General features: G+C 40.7%; 1 protein-coding gene across 7 annotated transcripts in view; it reads right to left on the minus strand.

Annotated features, from left to right (window-relative positions):
• col11a2 (collagen, type XI, alpha 2) overlaps positions 1 to 21,352 on the minus strand; it is a 45,052-nt gene that overhangs the window by 9,740 nt on the left and 13,960 nt on the right. The window contains exons 3-37 of one of the 7 annotated variants that reach the window (XM_071500955.1): positions 20,565 to 20,775; positions 20,223 to 20,385; positions 19,922 to 20,044; positions 14,254 to 15,372; positions 12,770 to 12,889; positions 11,004 to 11,219; positions 9,986 to 10,039; positions 9,582 to 9,623; positions 9,252 to 9,314; positions 9,086 to 9,160; positions 8,668 to 8,754; positions 7,953 to 8,009; positions 7,675 to 7,728; positions 7,469 to 7,522; positions 7,282 to 7,335; positions 7,014 to 7,067; positions 6,819 to 6,872; positions 6,671 to 6,715; positions 5,986 to 6,039; positions 4,944 to 4,988; positions 4,682 to 4,735; positions 4,479 to 4,523; positions 3,619 to 3,672; positions 3,467 to 3,511; positions 3,188 to 3,241; positions 3,027 to 3,071; positions 2,743 to 2,796; positions 2,542 to 2,649; positions 1,970 to 2,023; positions 1,820 to 1,873; positions 1,615 to 1,659; positions 1,221 to 1,274; positions 888 to 932; positions 719 to 772; positions 462 to 515 (exon numbers count right to left, since the gene is read on the minus strand). In XM_071500955.1, the coding sequence (XP_071357056.1) occupies positions 462 to 515; positions 719 to 772; positions 888 to 932; positions 1,221 to 1,274; positions 1,615 to 1,659; positions 1,820 to 1,873; positions 1,970 to 2,023; positions 2,542 to 2,649; positions 2,743 to 2,796; positions 3,027 to 3,071; positions 3,188 to 3,241; positions 3,467 to 3,511; positions 3,619 to 3,672; positions 4,479 to 4,523; positions 4,682 to 4,735; positions 4,944 to 4,988; positions 5,986 to 6,039; positions 6,671 to 6,715; positions 6,819 to 6,872; positions 7,014 to 7,067; positions 7,282 to 7,335; positions 7,469 to 7,522; positions 7,675 to 7,728; positions 7,953 to 8,009; positions 8,668 to 8,754; positions 9,086 to 9,160; positions 9,252 to 9,314; positions 9,582 to 9,623; positions 9,986 to 10,039; positions 11,004 to 11,219; positions 12,770 to 12,889; positions 14,254 to 15,372; positions 19,922 to 20,044; positions 20,223 to 20,385; positions 20,565 to 20,775 (3,563 nt within the window). Of the gene's footprint in view, positions 1 to 461; positions 516 to 718; positions 773 to 887; positions 933 to 1,220; positions 1,275 to 1,614; positions 1,660 to 1,819; positions 1,874 to 1,969; positions 2,024 to 2,541; positions 2,650 to 2,742; positions 2,797 to 3,026; positions 3,072 to 3,187; positions 3,242 to 3,466; positions 3,512 to 3,618; positions 3,673 to 4,478; positions 4,524 to 4,681; positions 4,736 to 4,943; positions 4,989 to 5,985; positions 6,040 to 6,670; positions 6,716 to 6,818; positions 6,873 to 7,013; positions 7,068 to 7,281; positions 7,336 to 7,468; positions 7,523 to 7,674; positions 7,729 to 7,952; positions 8,010 to 8,667; positions 8,755 to 9,085; positions 9,161 to 9,251; positions 9,315 to 9,581; positions 9,624 to 9,985; positions 10,040 to 11,003; positions 11,220 to 12,769; positions 12,890 to 14,253; positions 15,373 to 17,715; positions 17,830 to 19,921; positions 20,045 to 20,222; positions 20,386 to 20,564; positions 20,776 to 21,352 lie in introns of all 7 variants that reach the window. The other 6 variants (XM_071500958.1, XM_071500956.1, XM_071500959.1 and 3 more) reach the window with 6 other exon arrangements.

Genomic DNA, 21,352 nt, shown 5'->3' on the forward strand with positions numbered 1-21,352 from the left:
ACTATTACATGATTTAGCAGTGAAAAATGAGTGAACAGTCTCCATTGTAGCTTATCAGATGATCAGCAGTAAGTCAACATTTTATTATCACCGTATAGAGAAAGAAAGCTTGTTAGGTACATAACTAACTACACCTGATTTCTCTTTGAATCCAACCCACCTCCAAAGAGCATCACCAAATAATTCCCAGTTTCAAAATCAACATAAATCATTTATTGTTTTCCAGCATTAAAAAAATAAACATCTGTAACAAACAAATCATTGACAGAATTTCTGCACCAGAGAGTAAAAATAAGATCTGATGATATTTTTATTCATTTAAACCATTTCAGTCTGTTTGATCGTTATCAGGTATATTCATGAGAGACTGTAGCCTAAAAGAAAAGCATTGACTGGATGATCAGTTTAAAGAAGTGGAGCATGAATGACTTAAAAAGTAAAAAATAAAAAATCAAACTTACAACTTCTCCTCTCTGTCCAGGGTGTCCAGGCAGCCCATCCTTTCCTGGTGGCCCCTGTAAGGAATCATCAGTTAAGTATCAAATATTAATCAAATCTCCACCTTAAGAGAGATTTCCCTAAAAGCAAGAGAGAACATCAAACACATGTTGGAACAATGAGCTATGACTCTCTTTTGAATAGTCGACTGATACCACCTTAAGATAAACACCACCAACAATCAGTCCGTAAAGAAACTGGTATCAAAACATTTTCTTACAGGAGGTCCCTTTGGTCCGGGGAAACCGCTGGCTCCCTGAGGCCCGGGCAATCCCTGGTGAGACAACAACATATGATATAATAAAAACAGATAATAATATCAAACACTGCCATTCAGAGTTTTATAGAAATCTTATAATATGATGATATATTGAAAATTAGGCGCTCACCCTCTCTCCAGGAGGACCAGAAGGGCCATCGCTTCCCGAAGTTCCCTAACAGGAAACAAACAAAAAAAACCAAAAAACACCTCAATTCTGAATCACTTCATTCTGAGGCAAAGATCTGTAATAAATATGTAAATGAATAAAAGGAATCATTAGGCAAGATGGTGAAGAATACTTTCAAATAGTTTGATAGTTTGAGTTATTAAATCTAAAAATGAAACCGTCCAAGTTTGGGTTAATATACAGTAAGTATGATATATAATGATTATGATGTGGGCAATGAGTAACAATTAGCGACAGTGATAATCATCATCACAATGGCGCCTGGTCACAAACCTTTGCTCCTGGTTTCCCAGTGGCGCCCCTCGGTCCTCTCTGTCCTCTGGGGCCCTGTCGGTCACAGAGAGGAAGTCTTCATCAGTCAAACACAATGCAAATGTGATGCTACACTGATATTCAATGAGTTTGAAATAAACGGAATAATATCCAATCAGAGATTAAAGAGAAATGAAACACCCTCTTCTGGCTACAACCAACCACACCCATCAGTGATGCAGGGTGTCATCAGAGGGGAAACAGGCCGGAGGTTTTCAAACAGACTGTTGTTCAGTTACTCTTTAACACCATGAGAAAACAAGCTGCGTTCAACAGTTAGAGTGGGAGAAAGACCATGGTCCTCTGAGCAGAGAAGCTTTTACACATTGCCTGAATGAATTAATGTGAAACGTACCGTTGGTCCTCTTTGTCCTCGTGGTCCTGCTTTGCCAGTGAGACCCTGAAAGAAAACAATTACAGACTCAATCAGACAGAGGTCAACTGTGCATTATAACTTTATCTGGAGATTATGTGTGTAGAGATATTGACTCAGTCACTATCACAGTGACCACTGAGCTGAAAAATTTGAGATAAAATCTTCCACAGAACCATCGACTTACTCTTGTTCCCTTCTCGCCGTTTGAACCAGGGAATCCTGGGAATCCAAGAGATCCCTAAAAAACAAATCAACATTTCAACATCAGTTTTGTTTCTCACCAAAAAAAGAGTCGTCTAGGATGAATACATGGATAAATGACAGATGCTCTTACCTTGGGTCCTTGTCTTCCAGGATATCCAGGAAGTCCAGGTACGCCAAGTTTACCCTGGAAATGCACAATGACATCATTAATAAATTCTGTTTAAAGATGAATAACCTGTCCACAACAAACTGTATTACAACCCGAGCAATAACAATGGTTTCAGGATTGTGATATTGTGCTACAATCACATTAACATGCAGTAAAATTAAAGGAAAAATGTTGTGCAGAAATTCAGTTGTAGAGTATAAGGCAATAAATGGTCAAAGATACTTGTAGTATAATCCTAAAATACAGTAAAGTATAAATAAAGTAAGTAGAAATGAGAGACGTTTCACTGAAGTGCACATTCAACCACAAGAGGGCAGCACAATCACGTTTCCTCTAACATCATCAAAAGGAAGGCCTTGACTTAATTTTAAGAAAATGAGAAATTTCTTGTAAATATCCGGGAAAAAAAAACTGAAGGTCAATTTCACTGAACAGGCAAAGCAGAAAATGATTTTCCAAAGAATATCAGTAAAGTATCTCATGAAGAACCAAGAACCATTCATGTAATCTTCTCCTCATTGAACAGGTCGCACCTTCTCTCCAACAAGTCCAAGTGGTCCGATCTCACCAGGGGGTCCGACGCGACCCTTTGGCCCCTCTGGACCGTCCTCTCCTCTGGGCCCTGGTACTCCGATCTCACCCTGTCAGCACGAGACAAAGGAAAACCATCAGAATAAATCACAAGAATATATGAAGAATAATAACTCAGCAGTGACTCCATCAGGTTATCTTACCCTCTCTCCCTTGGAACCAAAATCTCCTTTAATTCCAGGGAAACCATCTTCACCCTACAAACAAGCAAAAAATAAATAAATAAGAATATAAATATATGTATGCCGCAAAAGGTTTTAGGTCAAAATACATTTAGACGAGGATCTGAACATTTACTTTTTTTATTTAACATTTTGCTAATGTGCATGAACTAAAAATGTTTATCAGAGCAACTGTCATGTCAGGGAAGTATTTCTTGAGTGAGTGATGTGCATTTTGAAATATTATTTTGTAATGAATCACTTACCTTCTCTCCCTTATGGCCCTTCAGACCACGGATTCCTTGAGCTCCCTGGAGTCACAGGATTCAATAATCAGAAGAATGATAGGATAAGGTATATCATCAATCAATCAAAAACCATGTTTACTGATCTGTAAGAGCCTGAGAAGAAGATGAACTGTACTGACCTTGATGCCACGAGGGCCAGGATAGCCAATAGCTCCCTGGGGACCGCCGGGACCCTGAAGGAGGTCAAAGAAAGAAAGACGAGTTGACAACACAATAAAATACCTTCAAGTAAATATGTTGGGCGTCATTTTTACATGGACGACTACATCTATGAATACATATTTAAAATAACTGCACCAACACTTTTTGTTTTTCCCGGTATGAATCATATTTAATTGGTGAATTGACTTTGTTAGATGGAAGGGATTTGGTGTGATGGGGTTATGATTGACACCCACCTGGTTTCCTTTGGTGCCAGGAGGCCCCTCCTTTCCTGGGTGACCCTGAGAAGAGAAGACAGAAAGCTCAAGATGCAGGTTGGACATCTGGTGTTGGTGGATTCAACTTAGCTCAGTTGTAATTATATAGAAAAAGGAAGAGACAAACGTACAGGAGGACCGTCAGCACCAGGCATTCCTGGGAGACCTGGTTTTCCTGTGGGACCCTGGTAGAGAAGAAGACAAGAAGGTCAAGAGAGAAATAAACCCATAAACACCCTTTATTTCACGTGTCATCTGGATAAAATCTTTGTGCAATTCAGATCAGGTTTGTTAGGCTGATCATAAATCTGGTTGCATCCAGCTTCCTTCTCCACAACTTCTCTGTAGATTCCCCTCCAGTCCAGATGGTGGTGCTATTGCTCCTGAACCTGTTTGCTAACTTCCATAAAACACCAGAAGAAGAAGAACTTGCCTATAAATGGGTTAACTACCTAACTGACTCTCCCAATTACACATGGATAATTGTACAATAATTAACCACACCATCACACCACCAAGATCACTTATCTGCTGCTATTTTGTAGTTTTTTGTTATATTTAAAAATCTAATTCTACATATTTATATTTATATTTATCTTTTTGAAGTATTTGATATTGTCATCTTGCAATTTTTCTTTTCTTTGCACTGTCCACTTTGCTGCTGTAACACTGCAAATATCTCCACTGTGGGACTAATATAAGATTATCTCATCTTATCTTATATAATACACAGCTGTTAGATAAGATAAGACAAAGAGTGCTGAAACTGCTTCAGCTGCTTTCTTTCTGTTGTTTTATGTGACACAGAGAAAGATGCATAAATTCAGTGTCATATCTTTGTTACTTCAGCTGCCATTATCTCAGAGGTACAGTGTGTTAATCAGTGACATATAAAGGTGCTTTAAACCTTAGGACAAAGCTAGGCTAACTGTTAGCTTCTGTTAGCTCGTGGTATTTATAACAGAATAATTATACAATTTAGTTTTCTTACTTTCTCTCCTGGGGGTCCGATAGCTCCCTGAGGTCCTGGCATTCCCTGCAAAAATAAGTCAATAAATAAATAAAACAATAAACACACAGGACATATGCTCATACACTCAATTATACTGCTGCTTTTTTTCATTTTTGCCTGCATGTGTATGCACAGCTTATATTACAAGCTTGTGATACTGGCCAACTGTCTCTCTGTCTCACCTGAGTTCCTGGGGTTCCCTGCTGACCTGGAGGTCCTGGTTCTCCTTGGGGACCCTGAGATACACAAACAGAAGAAGGTAAAGTGATGACAAATGTAAAAGACAACAGCAGGACAGAGTGAAAGAGAGATGAAGAAGAGAAACCATATCTCAGAATTATTCATAAGAAAGGTTTTTTGATATTCTAACGAGCACTACTGCTGATTATCCTCAGGTTCAGAAGTTACAGGATAACATGGCAGATAACTTATATTGACACTGACCAAGTTTCCTTTGGGACCTTGGGACCCGTCATTTCCTCGCACACCCTGAAAAGAAGAGAAGAAGGACAGAGAGAAAAATCAGAATCTCAATGATTTAAAACAATTCACACGGTTACAAATTTTAATAACAAACTCACTCAGGTGGAGGCTTCTATTGAATTTCATGACTGTAATGGAAACTGTAACTATCCTTGCTAAAGCCTTGGTCAAGGTCAGTCACAGGAAATGACAGATTTTGGTGAGGATGTTTAGATCTGTGGAAAACCAGCAGCATTTAAACTGGCTGCTTAAAGGGCAGCTCCTCCAATTTTACAAATAAATGTCTGTTCGTAGATTTTGTGATTCGTGGCTAAAGAGGAAGCTGTAAGAAGTTCGATAAATTGCCCCAAGTGACTTAAGTCAGCATTGATGGGGTGAAGACTGTGAATTTGAAAATGAAAAAATCTGGGGGTGTGGGGTCACAAATAAATTACATTACCACATCTCTCTAGCCCTGTCATCTCTGCTCGAGGTTACATTAATCTCTACTAGCATAACACGCCCAAATCACCAAGTGACCTGTCAGAGTTTAAACTGCAGTGTTTAATGTCGGTGCCAGGTTTTGACACAGATGGAGAATTCATGGAATGAAAATACAAAAGATGCTTTCTCTGGTTCTTCTGCTCCAGTTCTGATCCTTTTAAAAAATATATGTCAATTATGAGTCTGACAATGTTACAGGAGTGAAATACTAAATCAGTGGAGCACTCTTTTACAGGCAGAACTCGACAACCTCAGTCATACAACTACAGTACTTGTATATAAAATGTATGAGTGTCAGATGGACCGTGGACTTGGCTGCCTGAACCCTGGGTCATAGTGGATGTCTTCATATTGTTTTGAGGTGACTGTGGGAAGATTACATGTTCAGTTTTAGATTACTGGAGATCCCCGTCTTTATATCAGGTCACAGGGTTTTGTTTCGGGAGCTGCTGTGGGTGTTCAGTGGTCAGAGAGCGATAAAACAGCAGCACAATGGAGTTAGAAATTGTTCTTTACTCACAGGAGGTCCAGGGATTCCAGGAGGACCTTTGGGTCCGAGCAAACCACGAGGTCCCTAAAGACACACACACAAGGACACATTAGTGAAGACTCACACACACATTTCAGTGACATACACACACACACACACACACACACACACACACACACACACACACACACACACACACACACTCACACTCACTCACTCACTCACTCACTCAAGCCAAGGTCAGTCAGCATGTACAGTCATGAATGACATATTCAAACAGCCTTACACACTGGACTCCAAAATAAATCATAAGGTAGATGAATATTAACAGAAGGTCAAAGTTCAACAACGGCTAGAGCAGCCACATTAGCATCATGATAATGACAAATGAAATTAATACAAGCATTTGTAATAAACTGTAAAGACTTATTCCTATTTCTTTGTAGATGGCGCAATAGTTTTTTTTTTTTATTCTTTAAGGGACTAATTTTTAAAGTAATGTTACTGATATTTTTCAGAAACCCTCTCAGTCTGTTCATGTTTTCTTTACTGTCATGTAAAAACGTGGTGATACACTCTACATGCCTGATCCTCGGAGCATTTAGCTGCAGCTTGTTCCTCTTCACTTACTCTGGACATAATTACCCTCAAACTACATACAAACAGACAATAAAGAGAAATCTAAAATCAGCTGGGTTGTCGTGGAAACACTCACTGGTTCACCTGGGAGACCCCTGGGTCCAACGTCTCCGTCGTCTCCCTGGAAACACACAGACACAAACACGTCAAGGATGGAAAGAGGCTGATTATTAACAGATACGGAGTGACTCATCATTTCAGATCCTTTTCTCTTATCTTCATACCCTCTCTCCGTCCTCTCCTTGAGATCCTGGGGGTCCCATTGGTCCTGTGTCACCCTGAGGAGACGAGACAGTGGACAAGTCAAGGCTCAGAAAATTCTTTAGCTCAGCCTATTAACAGATATTCTTAAGATTGTACCATCGCTTTGCACTGTGTGAAGTGTATGTGGCGTTGTGATTGTTTTGCTGTTGACTCACCCTGTGTCCTTTGTCACCGGGCAAACCAGGAAGACCATCAAAACCACGGTCACCCTGAGAGAAACGGGACAGTCTGTAACTGTGTTTTCACAACCTCAGCATTGAAATAAATGAACTACAAGCATCTAAAGACTCAGAGGGGATATATGTTTGAGGTACTGCTGAAATCCCAGTTACAGTATGAATTTGAATTTTCATTTTTCATATATGGAGATCTGCTCTTTAAAAGACCAGACATGAGACAAAGTCAGAAGGTCAGAGAGGTTACCTTAGTTCCAGACTCTCCTGGCATTCCCCTGGCACCATCAGCTCCAGCACGACCCTGTTAGGAAACAAGCCGAGGAAGAACATGTTCGGAAGTGTTTCTGTATATGAGACACCGTTGTGCCACTTGCCAAAAATCCAGCAAGAATTTAAACAGAATTTAGACACACCAGCTGTTTTTTTATACTCACTCTTCTTCCTGCTTTGCCTGGAGGTCCCATCAGTCCCTGGGGTCCCCTGGGGCCCTGACGAATGAATGAGACGTCTGTGATAAATGCCTGTCATGCTGCAGATATAAGCTGAATATACTGTCAGTTCAATAATAATGTACACAATATCGTAAGGTAAAGGGGAGGGTTAATTGCACGACTAAAAATCTAATGTCCAGTGTTTTTACCTGAGGACCAGGGTCTCCACTCTCTCCCTTCAGACCAGGACTTCCAGGACTTCCCTGAAACAGACACAATAATCATCAATATCATCATCAACCATCAGCCTTTCATCGTCCTTAATGATGAGAAGGAAACATGCTGGTTTGCATTTAAGAGACTAAACAAAAAGCTATGAGATCCAAATCCTTGTTATATGTCAAATTTTTTTGTATTGTGTAGAAGCAGATGGATTGTAAAAGTCACAGCTGGCAACAGGTAAAAGTCCAGGTGACCGGTAACATACCAGAGGTCCAGGGCGTCCAGTGAATCCCATTGGTCCAGGGGGACCTTTCAGAGCCATCTAGAGACAACAACACCACATCATCAGTGATCATCATGATTTAGGTCAATCTCCTTTTTGCGATCATTATAAACAACATCAGCTAAATGTCCACAATGTCATGAAATTAGAAATTTTCTCAGCTGTGTTTGTGTTATGAGCAGTCTGTGTCTTTTTTGTTGTGTAAATAAATTATATCATATTCTGTTCTGTGTTGTACTCATTTCAGTAAGAAGATGATGGATTTGTTAGTGTTGTACTTTTAATGCAGTTTATTATGTATTCTGTCCTGAGGATCATTGTTGCTTATGATATTTTAACTTTATAGTTGGATACATATTGTATTTGCACAATATTATTTGTTGTGCATTTAAGCCACCTGAGCTTATTTGGGAAATTGAAAATGATAATAGTACTGATACAGTCATGTTAGTAAGAGCAAAGAGTTAAGATTCAAAGTGGGTAACTGAATCACACAAAGGGTCTTTTTTTACATTAATAACATAAGAGAGTTAATGTTTACCATATCATATGTGCATACAAATTATTACAACTGTACACAAATTCTGTAAAGATTATGCCGATCTCGGACAGTGGCAAAGTCTCAAGACTCCATTGATATGGTCCTTGAAGCAAACTAACTGCACAGTGGAAATGTTAGGTAAAAGTGGGCACTGACCCTGGCCTGAGACAAGATGGCTGCTGCCTGGGCTTCCTGTGCAGAGACAACAGGACCCTTATCTCCTCCACTCTGACCAAAACGGAACTGTGAAAAGGACAAAGCAGAAGGATAAATATATAATTAATCAACAAAAACCACTAATGAACAATTACTAACACCTAATAAAAAGGACAAACTAATCAAAACATGGCGTCTGGTTTATGGAGTGAAGCGGTGGTGAACGACAAACCTCCGATATATTGGTAGTGGACGTTTGAGAGGCCAATATCCACAAATTAATACAAATCCAGCATTGAGGCATTGTAATAAACATACAGAATACAGAATACTGAACAGGGGCCGCTGTTACAGCTTATGCACCAGACATTTACCTGTTTATGACCGTTCAAACAGTACAAAGGATCAAAAGACTCACAGGCAGCATGACTGAGGTTCCAGGAGGTCCAGGGACTCCATCAGCTCCAGGAAGACCAGGTCTACCAGGGGGACCCTGGAGGATGGAGAGAGGGAGCAGTGAGCTTCCAGGTTTGCGCAGATTCAACACAAATGTCCCCACTGAAACCTACATTTCCTCAACTCACCCTCTCGCCAGGGTCGCCAACAGAGCCAGGAGGTCCAGATGAGCCGGGGGGACCAGTGGGACCCTGAAAGAGGTAGAAGAAAGAGTCGTGGAGTTATCTGCTAATCATATCAATGAGCTGGTCATTTTCTATTCCAATGTCAGGGGCAGTTTGATTGTGTTGTTGCTCAGGAGTATACATTACACTCCAGAAATCATCTTAATATAATGTTAAACTGGAAACAAACAAGTGATACAACTACTGTAAATAATTCATAGCTCACTGGAGCAGGGAGAGTGTATCTAATATTTAAAGGTAAGTTAAACAAGGGAATAACCATCATTGACTTACAGCAGGTCCCTCAGGTCCTGGTGGTCCTTCAATCAGCATACCCTGCAAAAATTAAAACAAGTTAAAATGCAGGAGGACAAACAAAAGAAACATACAAGTCTGTACAAGTCATTAGTCCATTTATCAGACTCTTGTGGGTGTGTGAGATAAAGCTTGTTTGTAATGTACCTTAAATAGCACAACTTTCACGTGAAATAACTGTCAATAACTGAGAATTTTTGGAATGAAATGTGCAAATAAACAAATAAACAAACAAAAATAATCATTTTAGATGAAAAATAGGAACATGTTCAGCCTCTTAGCAGCTCATGAGGACAAGATGCTTAGGTTTGTGTTTCCTCTCTGTCGCAGAGTCTAAACACACCTGCTCATGTAAATCTGCTTACAGACAATGAGTAACTCACAGGCTCCAGGACGGCAGGTTCTCCTTTCTCTCCTTTCTGGCCTCTGACAGCAGCCTGAGGAAAACACACATGTAGCCAACAACACAGCGCAGTCAGTACAGAGGTACTTACACACACTCACTAAAAACAGTGCATATGAGAGATAATAGTGTCTTGGCTGCATGCACTGAGACAACAGCAAGATGCACACGACATAAACACACCCACATTCATTTGCCACACGGTGTTAAACACTGTTATCCCAGTGTAGACAACAGAATGATAAAATGAAAACCTGTTTCTCTTGTGAAAAAAGCAAAAGCTTTTGTCCTAATACCAGTGATTTAATAGTTCTCCAAACTGTTGCTCCATTACTTGCAGAACTGTTATAGCAGCTCTAATTGAAGCCATACACCGAGATAAATGGCATTCAAAGCATAAGATGCAGCAGCTGGTGACTTGCTGCACTTCGAAATGCCTCTTTATGCAGTGTATGCTAAGTTCAACTTGTTTATTTATTAGGATCCCAAATAGCTTCTACCATGGTAAGAGCTATTCCTGGGCTCCTGTGTTGCTCACTACACACAAACCCATTTCAACCGTGATGGGGGGACTAGGTCTTGGTCCTTAAAGTATTTGAAATGCAAATTCAAATACAGGTTTCTCTGTGACTGATTGAGCTTGCCTGGTATGAAACAGGGTCAATGAATAAACTTTACTTTGGGAAATTAAAACACTTGTTGACAAGCAATCCTTAAAATACAAGGGTAAACTGAGGGTTTCATTTTTAGGGTCAAGTCTAAATAGGTAAGCTGGTCCTCCTGAGATTTCTGGTTGTATTCTCTCTCCAAGTCTTTCAGGTCCAATTTCCAACCGTGTGTATTCAAATTAGCCACAATGGGTAAGAGGGGACTCCCAAAGACGGCAACTCAAACAAGTCATCAGAGAGGACATTGAATACAATTAGACAAAGACTAGGATTCAGAGTTGGTTGAAATAGATTTTTTATTTTTTTTGCCTCTGAAGCAAAACGACTTACGCCTCCCTCGTCTGTCACAGCGGACAGGGCGGGGCCCATGTTGCCATCGACCTCTCCGGTCTCCGGTAATGGCTCATTGTAGTCCCTGTAGGAATAGTCGTATTCCTTAAGGCCCACGTCCCCAGTCACATACTCCTCAGTGAAGACCTCCTCGCCTGCACCACCTGCCTTGGTGGCCTCTACCTCCTCTCCCACCAATGTTGTCTCCACCTGGGGCTGGGTTGGGTTTATCAAAGCCGCAAATGGGATAGATGGAGGTGCACGAGAGGATGAATCAAGCCAAAGAAAAAAAAAGATGAAAGAGGGAGAAGGGACGGTGAAAGGAAGAGGGAGAGGTATGTATGAAGGGAAAATGTTATTATAGGAAAGAGAAATGCAGAATGAAACAACAGGGGGAGTGGAAGAGAGGGGCATATATAGAAAGAAGTGAGTCTTACCTTTTGCAAATAAACAGTGACATAGGGTCAGAAAACAAACAGACATCTGACAGACTGCGGGGACTCTATCAGTCCTTCATACTGTAACTTCAGGCTGTTTTCTCAGGTAAACTGGTTTATCCTGCAACCTTAAATCTACTGTTAAGCTTAAAACAGTATGTGTTTCCATAAAAGCATTTCATCATCAGCTTGTGTGTGATGACCTGTAACCACAAGATTTCTCCAAATCTGACAAAATGTATTGTTTGATATTGTAAAAGTTTGGTCCCTAAACACACAGAACTGATATGAAAATCTTTGTGAAAACAAGCTGCTACGCTATGCAAAGCAAAAACTATGTCATACAGTAATCTATTTTACTTACCATGTGTGTTTTAAAGACAAGTATGAATCCAGTGGAACTATGCTGTACACGTATCTCTTATAAAAAAGCAACAATTGAAATATAATGTGTGAATATTGAGTCTACTTGTTCCTAAAATATACAACACAGACTGGCTGACATTTTTCTCTCCAGAACAGTAGCAAAAACAATATTAGCATCAACATTGGAAACCAAAACAAAGTCATCAAAGGCAGCTAATATAGATTAAATGGTGATGATGACAATATGGATTATTGCCAGAATAAGTGAACTGTGAGAAACAAATCAGAACTGTGAGAAACTCATTCTCAGTTTCTGACAGTTTACGGCTGTAAAGCCATGAGAAACTACTGTATTCTCTAGTTCAGTTAGATTTTTCTCTCAAACAAGAATACATTATATTCATCTCCCTTTGTTGCTGTGGTTAAAACTGCCCATCAAACATTCCTGTGTGAATCCCTTTTTCACAAGACTTTTTTTTGTTCTCATGACAAGTCCTCAAACTGATCGACCGAGAGTCTTGCGATGAGAACGAAACAGGGATCTTGTTAGGGAAAAGGGGAGCCACATAAAAATGTTTGATGATACGAGCAGATGAATGTGGTGCATTCTCTTTTGAAAGAGGTTTTCTCTTGTGTCTTGTCACGAGGCGTCGGTGCCAACAAAACAGTGGTGTGTTGGTTAGAGAAGTGTTAAGAGACACAGAGCTATGGCTACTTGGTTAAACTATGAAGACTGGGCTCACCACCACATAATATTATACCGTCTTCTTTCTTGGTGATGGAAGTCTCTTGTATTGAGGTGATGATTTCTTCTTCTTTTTGTCAACTTCTGAATTTTTTATACTTAAAATCTATGTGAAGATTTGGCATTTAATTTACATGCATGTTCTCTTTAAGGTTCATCTATCCTGTCAGTCTTGTCCTTGATCTGTGTCACTGCTCAGTGTGTAATTTTCTTTTTACCTGCACAGGGGCCACTTCATGTCCATTCACCTCACCCTCTGGCAGTGGGACCGTCTCCTCATAGTAATAATCAGTCTCTGTAGCGGTGTGGCCAGCCTCGGTATATTCAGTGTCTACATCCTGATTGGTCAAGGTGACAGGAATTGGGGAGCAGGGAGGAAGTAAGCAGATTTGATTGGAAGAGCGTGGTTAGTTCAAAGTCTGCTTGGAGGTAATGATGAGTTAAAAGAAGAAAATGGAACACATCATAAAACTGTGGTTGCCAGAGGCAAAGAAATGTTTAGTGGCAACTCACATTTTTAAAGTTGTAAAGATCCATTTTAGAAAAGAAATTTCAGGTAGTTTCAGAATCTCAGTGACTATAAATTTTGCCATTTGCAAGACTTAGGGAGTCATTGAGACTACATTGCTGAGATTTCTTTTCATTGCATTGTTGAACCATTTTTGCTTTTTAAAAGTTGACAAAGCCAAGATTCATGAAAGGGTGAAGGTAGGACTGAGAGCCTCTATCCATCCCTGAAGATGAAAACATCACAGACGTGATGCTTTGGGATGTCTAGTTTCACCCAAGACCAGAAAACATAGAAACAACCCAAATTAACAGCCTCACAGAACACAATTCTGTTAATTTAATGTAACAGTCAACACATGCTATGACTTTTACAGAACCCATTGAAGACCATGAACCTTACATTGTCTCTCTACCATGAAGCCCCCCAGCTTCACAGTAGACTGCACAATGAATGAAACTGAACCTCTGATGAAAGCAAACTTAAAGCTTGCTTTTTTAGATTCTGTGAGGCTGATTTATTCATATTTGAAAAAAAAATATGACCAGAGACAGACAGATAGGTGTCAGAGAGAAAACACAGGTACTTCCAAAAAAGAAAAAAAACAAAGAAAGAGAATGACAGAGTGACAGAGGAGTTTTGTTGTGTTGCATGTGTGTAGAATGTGACAGTATTTGTGTTTTCTCAGGTTTAGTTTCTGTGCCATAGCAATCCATGCTCATTCATTTGACCGGTTTCCCCGAAAAGAAAGAGACGGAGCGATGGAGTATATTCAGCTTCTGAGATCCAGCTTCAGCAGCTTGAAGGTAGGAGTATAAAGTGAAGTAAAGAACAATGAAACTGTACAATTAGCCATGCTTCAATGTGCACCGCTGTATCATATCATATGGAGCAGTTGGGGCGATCGTGAAGATCATATGATATATAAACAGAGGAGAAGGCGCCCAGCTCGGTATGAACCCTTCCATTCTGAAGCCAGATTGTCCACCATTAAGGATTTACATCAAAATCTTCACTGCCAACCAACTATTGAGATATTATTCATAAAAGAGACCCCGCCCCAAAATGGCAGAAAATCAGGTTTCACAAAAAATTTTGCTGCAGACCCTGGATGGTGGAAAGAGCTGGTGACCAGATGGGATAGATGGGACATACGACTCTGGACATTCCCAAACATGAGCCCTCCTTTTGTACCTGTTGGTAACCGTTGGTAATTTTCTTCGCTGGGACGACAGTTCCACTCAGCACACTCTTGCCAAACGGAGGGAAGGGTTTGTGCTGGGATTTGACATTAATGTCCACCAGCTTGGATTTTGTGGGCCTGGGTGGAGTGGGTCTGGCAGCGCCAGGTGCTGGAGTTACTTTCTTCAGGATGGAAACCTTTTCGACCACATTCTTCACTACTTTGCTCACCGTTGATTTCACCAGAGGGACTTTGGTGACCACAGTTTTAACTGTCTTCACTTGAGTTTTTACTGCAGGAGCTTTGGTCGCCGCAGCCTTTGCCGTCTTTGTAGGTTCAGGTTTTGATGCTTTTGTGGGTTTAGGTGCTTTGGCAGCGTCTACTTTGACAGTTGATTTAGCTGAACTGACCACAGTCTTTTCTACTTTAACAACTTTCTCAGTCTTTGCTTTTGTAGTGGTTTCTGTTTTTGCCTGATTTGCAGCACCATTACTAATGATTTTCTTTTCTACCACAGTAATAACTTTGCCATTGCCATTAGCCTTAGCCTCACCATTGACTTTATTCTCAGCTTTGCCATTAATTTTGACTTTAACCTCTTTAACTTCAATGGTAGTTTTGCCATTTCCATTAGCTTTCTTCTCTGCTGTAGCTTTGCCGTTACTGTTTCCATTAGCTTTGGACACAACAGTGGCTTTTCCATTTCCATTGGCTTTCTTTTCTGCTGAGGATTTTCCATTTCCATTACCATTGACTTTCTTCTCAGTTGCAACCTTGCCATTGCCATTTCCATTGATCTTGACCTGAGCTGTAGGCTTAGCTTCAGCTTTGCCATTTGTTTTTGCTACAGCTGCTTTTCCATTGCCATTGGCTTTAGCTGCACCATTTACTTTCTTCTCAGCAGCTGTTAGCTTCGATTTAGAAACTGCTGTTGGTTTGATCTTAGACAAGAGGATCTCTACTGCAGTAGGCTTTGCTTTGGATGTCTTGGAGGACTTGGAAGCTTTGGTGGGCATAGGCGGCTTGACTACGAGTTTGTATGATCCGGTCTTGGCCTGCTTAGCTGGAGTGGGTTTGGCTTTGACAGGGGTTGTTTTAGTGGGGGCTGCTTTTCCATTGAGCGCCTTCTTCTAATATCCGTGATTATTGTTTGGTTGAGATGTTGTTTAGTATGTAAAAGTGCATATTGACAAAGACAGGGAGAGAGAGTGGAGGAAGACATAGATACGTGGAGGGGTTGGGAGGGGGGTGAAAAGCACAAACAAGGGATGGACAGAAGGAGAGAGAAAGACAAGAGTGGATGTTTTGAGAAACAATGACATAAAGATGGCTAAGGCTTGGATGATTTACTGAGACTGTACAGGCATTACTGGATACAGCAGAGGATTTAGACAAGGTTTAAAATGGGAAACATAAATACAACTGAAAAAACTATGAATAAAAATCTAAATTGAATCCACGTTTGAGAAATTTCATGTCTTTGACCCAAGTTATTTGGGTCGGTTTTTGCTGACCTCTCCAGTAATGCCATTCCCAATATTAAATGACAAAGCAGCATCTTGGTGCTAACAGGAACTGGAGCCTGTGGTTTGGCAGAGGCACTGAGGGTGTGACTGGTCAGGTAAAGCTGGTGCTGAACTCACACACACAGTATACACACACACACACACACACACACACACACACACACACAGATGCACTGACCTGCTGTGCTCATACACACAGTTTATAGTGCACTGAGAAGTCTAACTACAAGACAGAGGTGGTTGCTGCTGTTTAGCCATGCAAAAGAGGGAGGACAGATGCCAGGCTTGCATGCAACTGCACGTTAGTCACATAAAACCACAAATTGAAAACCACTGTGAAAGATTAATTATTACTACTCGTGCTGCTAGAATTACATTACATGCAAAATAACACTGTGAAAAAAAAAGAGTCAAAAATTTCACCCAAATAATTAAGTGTGAAGGGAAAACAGGACATCACCGGTGATATAAACTCCTCAAATATGCAATACAGAACAGAAACAGACTTAAAGGAGACTGACTGTGGCATACATGTTTGTCATGTATGCCATACAAAGGTCTGATGTACAACAATGAATCCATTTACCAACACAAAACATGTGCATTGATAGTCCCATGTTGACTGGAAACTGATGACGCAGAAGTACAGTAGGTGCATGCGGTGACATCCTCCAAGACAATTAAGAAATCATGCAAGTAACAAGACAATACAGACACATGCCATGGTCAAATAGTATTGCAAATCTGTCTGTGGGTTTTCTGTGAAGCTAAATGGGCAGGGTTTCTCGTAAACAATCATGCAGTGAGCACTAGAAAATTCAAACAATCACAGGAAAGCTTATGCAAATCAAATAACTGTGCTGTTCTGTGATTATCTTCTTAACACTCGATGTGGCAAACCCCACATATCCTGCACATAATGAATCAATGAAAGCAAACAAATTTACTCATTTACAAAGATTATTTGACCAAGATTACATAAAGACAAGGCTACTATGCATTTTCTTATTTGCTTCCTATTCTAACATGTATTTGCATGTGCTCAGTTTGTCATCAAAGACAAAACAATTAATCATCATGTAATTCATTGGTCGGATTTGGTGACTTAGTAAAACCACAAACCTTAACAGTCTCAAAAAAATTCTAGTCATAGGATTTCTAAATTTTCAATGTCAGACTATTTGCTTTTGTCATAATTTAATCCAAGAAATCTCCTGTGAACATCCATGTGGTTGTCAGTGATTGTTTGTGATACAACTTTAATCTGATTCTTTGTACAGTCAATTACATGCTGAGAAAGTTTTGTGACATCCCTCTCTAAACATGAACTTGCCCTCCATAAATTCCCAAAATGGTTTCATTCTTTTTTTTTCCACTTTGGGAGAAGGTACTTTGGTTCAGTTTAGGGTGGAACAGGACGGGATACAATACATGAAGTAGGAATGGATATTGGAAAACTGAGTGGAGAGGTATGTGGAAAAAAAAAAGAGTCTGCATGTGTGTATAACAACACAGCTGCACCTATACCACCCTAGTGCCCCCACTTGGCCACATCTGAACACGCATACATATATGACAACAGGTAAATGACATGAGGACAAACAACATCACAAGGAGCATCACAATCCTGTGTGACGGAGATGGTGGAGACGAGGTGGACGTGTGTGGATTAAAGAAAAGGTGAGATATGATTAAAACAAAGGAGGTATGGAGTGATGAGGGATGAGAGAGGCATATCGAGTGCTTAAAGTGAAAATGAAGATTTTCACACAAATATTTTAAGAAATATTTAATATAAATTTAGTTGACGCTCAAATATTAAGCAAGCTAAGTGTAAATTATGAATTTATTCCACTGTTATTGCTTTAATACCTCTCTCTCTCTCTCATTCTCCTTCCCTTCCACAAACCCAGCTTGTGTTTTCCCTCTCTCTTGCTCCCTCTTTACCTGTAGACTGGGGGCCCCAGGTTGGGGTGAGGGGGACGCAGAGGAGGAGGGAACGCCTGTTGTTTCCTCATAATAATAGGGGTATTCATGGTCATCCTGCTCCTCATCAAAGTACTGAGAGAGGTGGAGGGGATGGAAGAATTGAAAGATGGGAGGGATGGATAGAGAGATGGTTTGGCAGAGTGGGATGAAAGCAAGATGAATGGAAGGAGAGGAATTCATGAAGAGGGGGAGAGTGGATATCCAGGGAGTTACAGAGGCCACAGGGGGATAAATAAAGGTAAAGAGGAGAAGGGGTGAATGTGGAGTGAAGCGGCAGGAAGGGGGGAAAAAATAAAACATGGTGATAGACAGCAAAGGAGATAATGACAAAATGCAAAGCTTTTATTTTTCCATTCATTAGAGGGAGTCTGTGGTGCTGGTTAACAGGTGCTGATGTTTAAAATGTCCACACACAGACGACCTCGATGAATGAGAAAGCAAAGGGTGAAGCCGATGAATAAAACCACACTGATTTATATTCATTCAGAAAGAGGTCATCTCAACAGCACCAACATGACAGGCCTTGGGTCTGTACAGTGTCTGACGATTTATACTGACTTCAGATCCGCCATGCATATTTAAAACACAGATCATGTACTTTGGATGAATGAATGCGGATGAGAATCACTCGCTGTCAGCTTCCGAACATCAGTAAAAAGAATGACGGAGAGCTTGCAAAAGCTTATAATACATGTAATGTGCACAACCAGTCTCAGTAAGCAAAGAGGCTCCACCTTAAGCCATCTTCATGCCAAATCCTTATATTTCTCAATTTAACCAGAAAACCAATCAGAATTTAACTTCATTTGTTTTACGTACTGAACAAATTCTCTTTCTTCAATCCATGGGGAAAAAATTAGGGAAGACATTGACGTTGGCTTGTATCATCCTCTTTCCCCTACCTTTCTGTGTTCCATTGTAGCGGAGCAGAAACAAAAGTGACAACTAACCCACTGACGAAACAACTCAAGCTCATGTTTCTCCACAGCAAGGTGCATGAAATGACGGAAATGTGCCCAGTTGTAAGGGTGCGGTTTATGACAAGGCCTCTGCTTTTCTTTAGTTACCTCAGGGACACACAGACTGAGGAGGTGAGGAGGAAAGTGGATGGATACAAACTGTTGCTGATGACAGGGATGCGTGAGGAAGACAGGAAGGGAGAGCAGCACTTTGATGACATCATCAGATGACTTATCGCTATCAAACTGAACCCGAGGACTTTTCTTTTATTTTCTAACCAGGGCATTTTGTTTTTACTCTCTGAACACATTTTCATGTGGTGTACCTTTCCTAACACAAATTATATCTTACAAACTTAAGTTCTTTATGGGTGGAACTTGAGGAACTTGAAGCAAACATGGGAAGAAGATGCAAAATATAGATAGAAGTAATTCAAATGGCATTTTTCTTTCAGGTGACAGTGCTAACTACTGAGCCACAGTCACTCTTCATAAGATTGGATCAATAATTAAAGAATATTTTTCAGTTTGGAAGATTTCTAACTGACTTAACTGAACCTCTTTTTATGTACAAAGGAGATTCAGGCAATTTCCACTCTCTGTTTCTATGGAAAACTGTACATATGACCATCATTTAGAAAAGGAAACCATTCTGCAATATTTTGGTCAGAGAATCTTGCCTTTTCTTTTTTCTTTTTCTCCTAAGTTCTCAAGAATCCTCCTTCATATATTTCCATGATTTTGTGATTTCATTTCATTAAAAAAAAGACTATTCAGATCTGGTGAATAGTTTAATAGCTTTCTTTCTCCAAATAAATAAAGTGTCACAGAAAAGAAAAACAAAGTCCACTGATTTAGTTTGGGCTTCACTGGAGCTACAGATGAGCCCACAATATAATAAATGAACTGTGTTAGCATAGTGCTAACAGCCTGATGTTATCTCTCTGTAACTGATGCTACTCAGTGGTCATGTAAGTGCTGGTGGATTCATGTGTGGCTGTGCATTCAACTGAGACCTGATCCTGCAGAAACCTTCATCAGATGAGTAAAATTTAACAGCTACTGATTGTAACCTGCAGAGAGGTTTTCAAGATCATTATTCACTAAGAAGTTTAATTGTCTGATAAAAGGTTCATATGTGTGGAGGAGAAAATGTTGATTTTGTACGTCTGTGCCTGCAATCGTGCTGTGATTGTGTTACTCACGTATGTGTTGGGGTCCTGAGCCTGGGTTTTGGGCAGAGGGGAGTCACAGTCAGGGCTGTAGTGTTCACAGAAGTCATAGGCAGCCTGGGGGTTGGAGGCGATCAGCAGCTGCTGGATGTCTCCCTGTGGAGAGAAAACAGGTCCACGAACAGCTGCATCATCTATAACGGGGCTGAGTGGAAACTAGTGAAGTGTATCAAGCGTTAATGTGTTTTTAATCTCAGATAAAGTTACTGTTTATGACTAAAACTGTGTGACTGATACAGCAGAGGGACCTCACAGCTGTCTCTCCCTTCCTCACCTGGAAAACCTCCTCATCAAGCAGACGGGCTCCGAACACTGTGATGCCGTTGGTGTCGACCACTGCGTTGTTGCCACGGGGCAGGGCGCGGGTCATCTTCTTCTTGCAGTCCAGCAGCAGTGTCACGTTTTTCTTGGAAACAGAGAAAGCGATGCGATGCCACCTAGAGACGAGGAGGAGGAGGAGGAACCGGAGGCGAATAAATGTGTAATGTGATGACAGGTCTGATTAAAAAGGAATCTAACCAACCCACAAATCATGTACACATTTCAACAGAACTCCCTCAAGACCCTAAATGTGTCATCTCAACCAGTCACAAACTGGTTGTCGCTGGTTACTGACTTGCCATCAGCCAGGTTGACACCTCTGAACAGTGGGTAGTCCTCGGGGGCTGGCTTGCCGTTCTGGTCCTCGTACAGGAAAACAGGTGAGCGTCCCAGTTCAATGCCCAGCTGCTGGATGCCCTGCTCACTGTAGATGGACAGGAGGAAGGCCTGGAGACCGGCATGGGCCTTGACCAGAGCCATGATGGAGAAGTTCTCCGGGAAACGACCTATGGATGAAGAAAGTGAGGGACGGGAGGAGAGAGACAATGAAAGAAGGAAGGAATTAGATCATAGACTGACTTGTGGGTTTTCAAATGAGGAGATGAGGAAATAGTACGAAGATGTGTAGACTGACCTGGACCTTGCTCCAGGACATTTATTTATCAATGAAAAAAATGAAGGTGAAGGAAGAGAAGATAGAAGAAAAAGCTTTCAAGCAGAATGGAGGAACTAGTGTTGGCTGCTGAAGGAAGAGAATGGAGAAGCAGTGGGAGATAAGGACAGAATGAATAAATGTGAAAAGTAAGAGATCTGTGCCAGAATTAAATGATATATAGAATACAGTCCCATGTGAGGCTGGCATAGACGATGGGGACACATAATAAGGCACATAATAACAGGTGGGCACAGCTGGAGAAGGAAGCCTAAACCTCAGAGAATGAGCTGAAAATCAGCTTTGACTTTTGAGGATTTTTCTTCACAGCCACATAAGTGCCACTTTCTGTTTTCCCTCCTCACTCCAGGGTGTCAGACTGTATTCTACAGTTAATTTGTTATGGCTCTTCCACACAGTTTAACTCTGCA

The sequence above is a fragment of the Trachinotus anak genome, unplaced genomic scaffold (assembly GCF_046630095.1).
Source record: "Trachinotus anak isolate AG129_WGS33_773 ecotype Australia unplaced genomic scaffold, CSIRO_AGI_Tana_v1 ptg000016l, whole genome shotgun sequence".
Taxonomy (NCBI): Eukaryota; Metazoa; Chordata; class Actinopteri; order Carangiformes; family Carangidae; genus Trachinotus; species Trachinotus anak.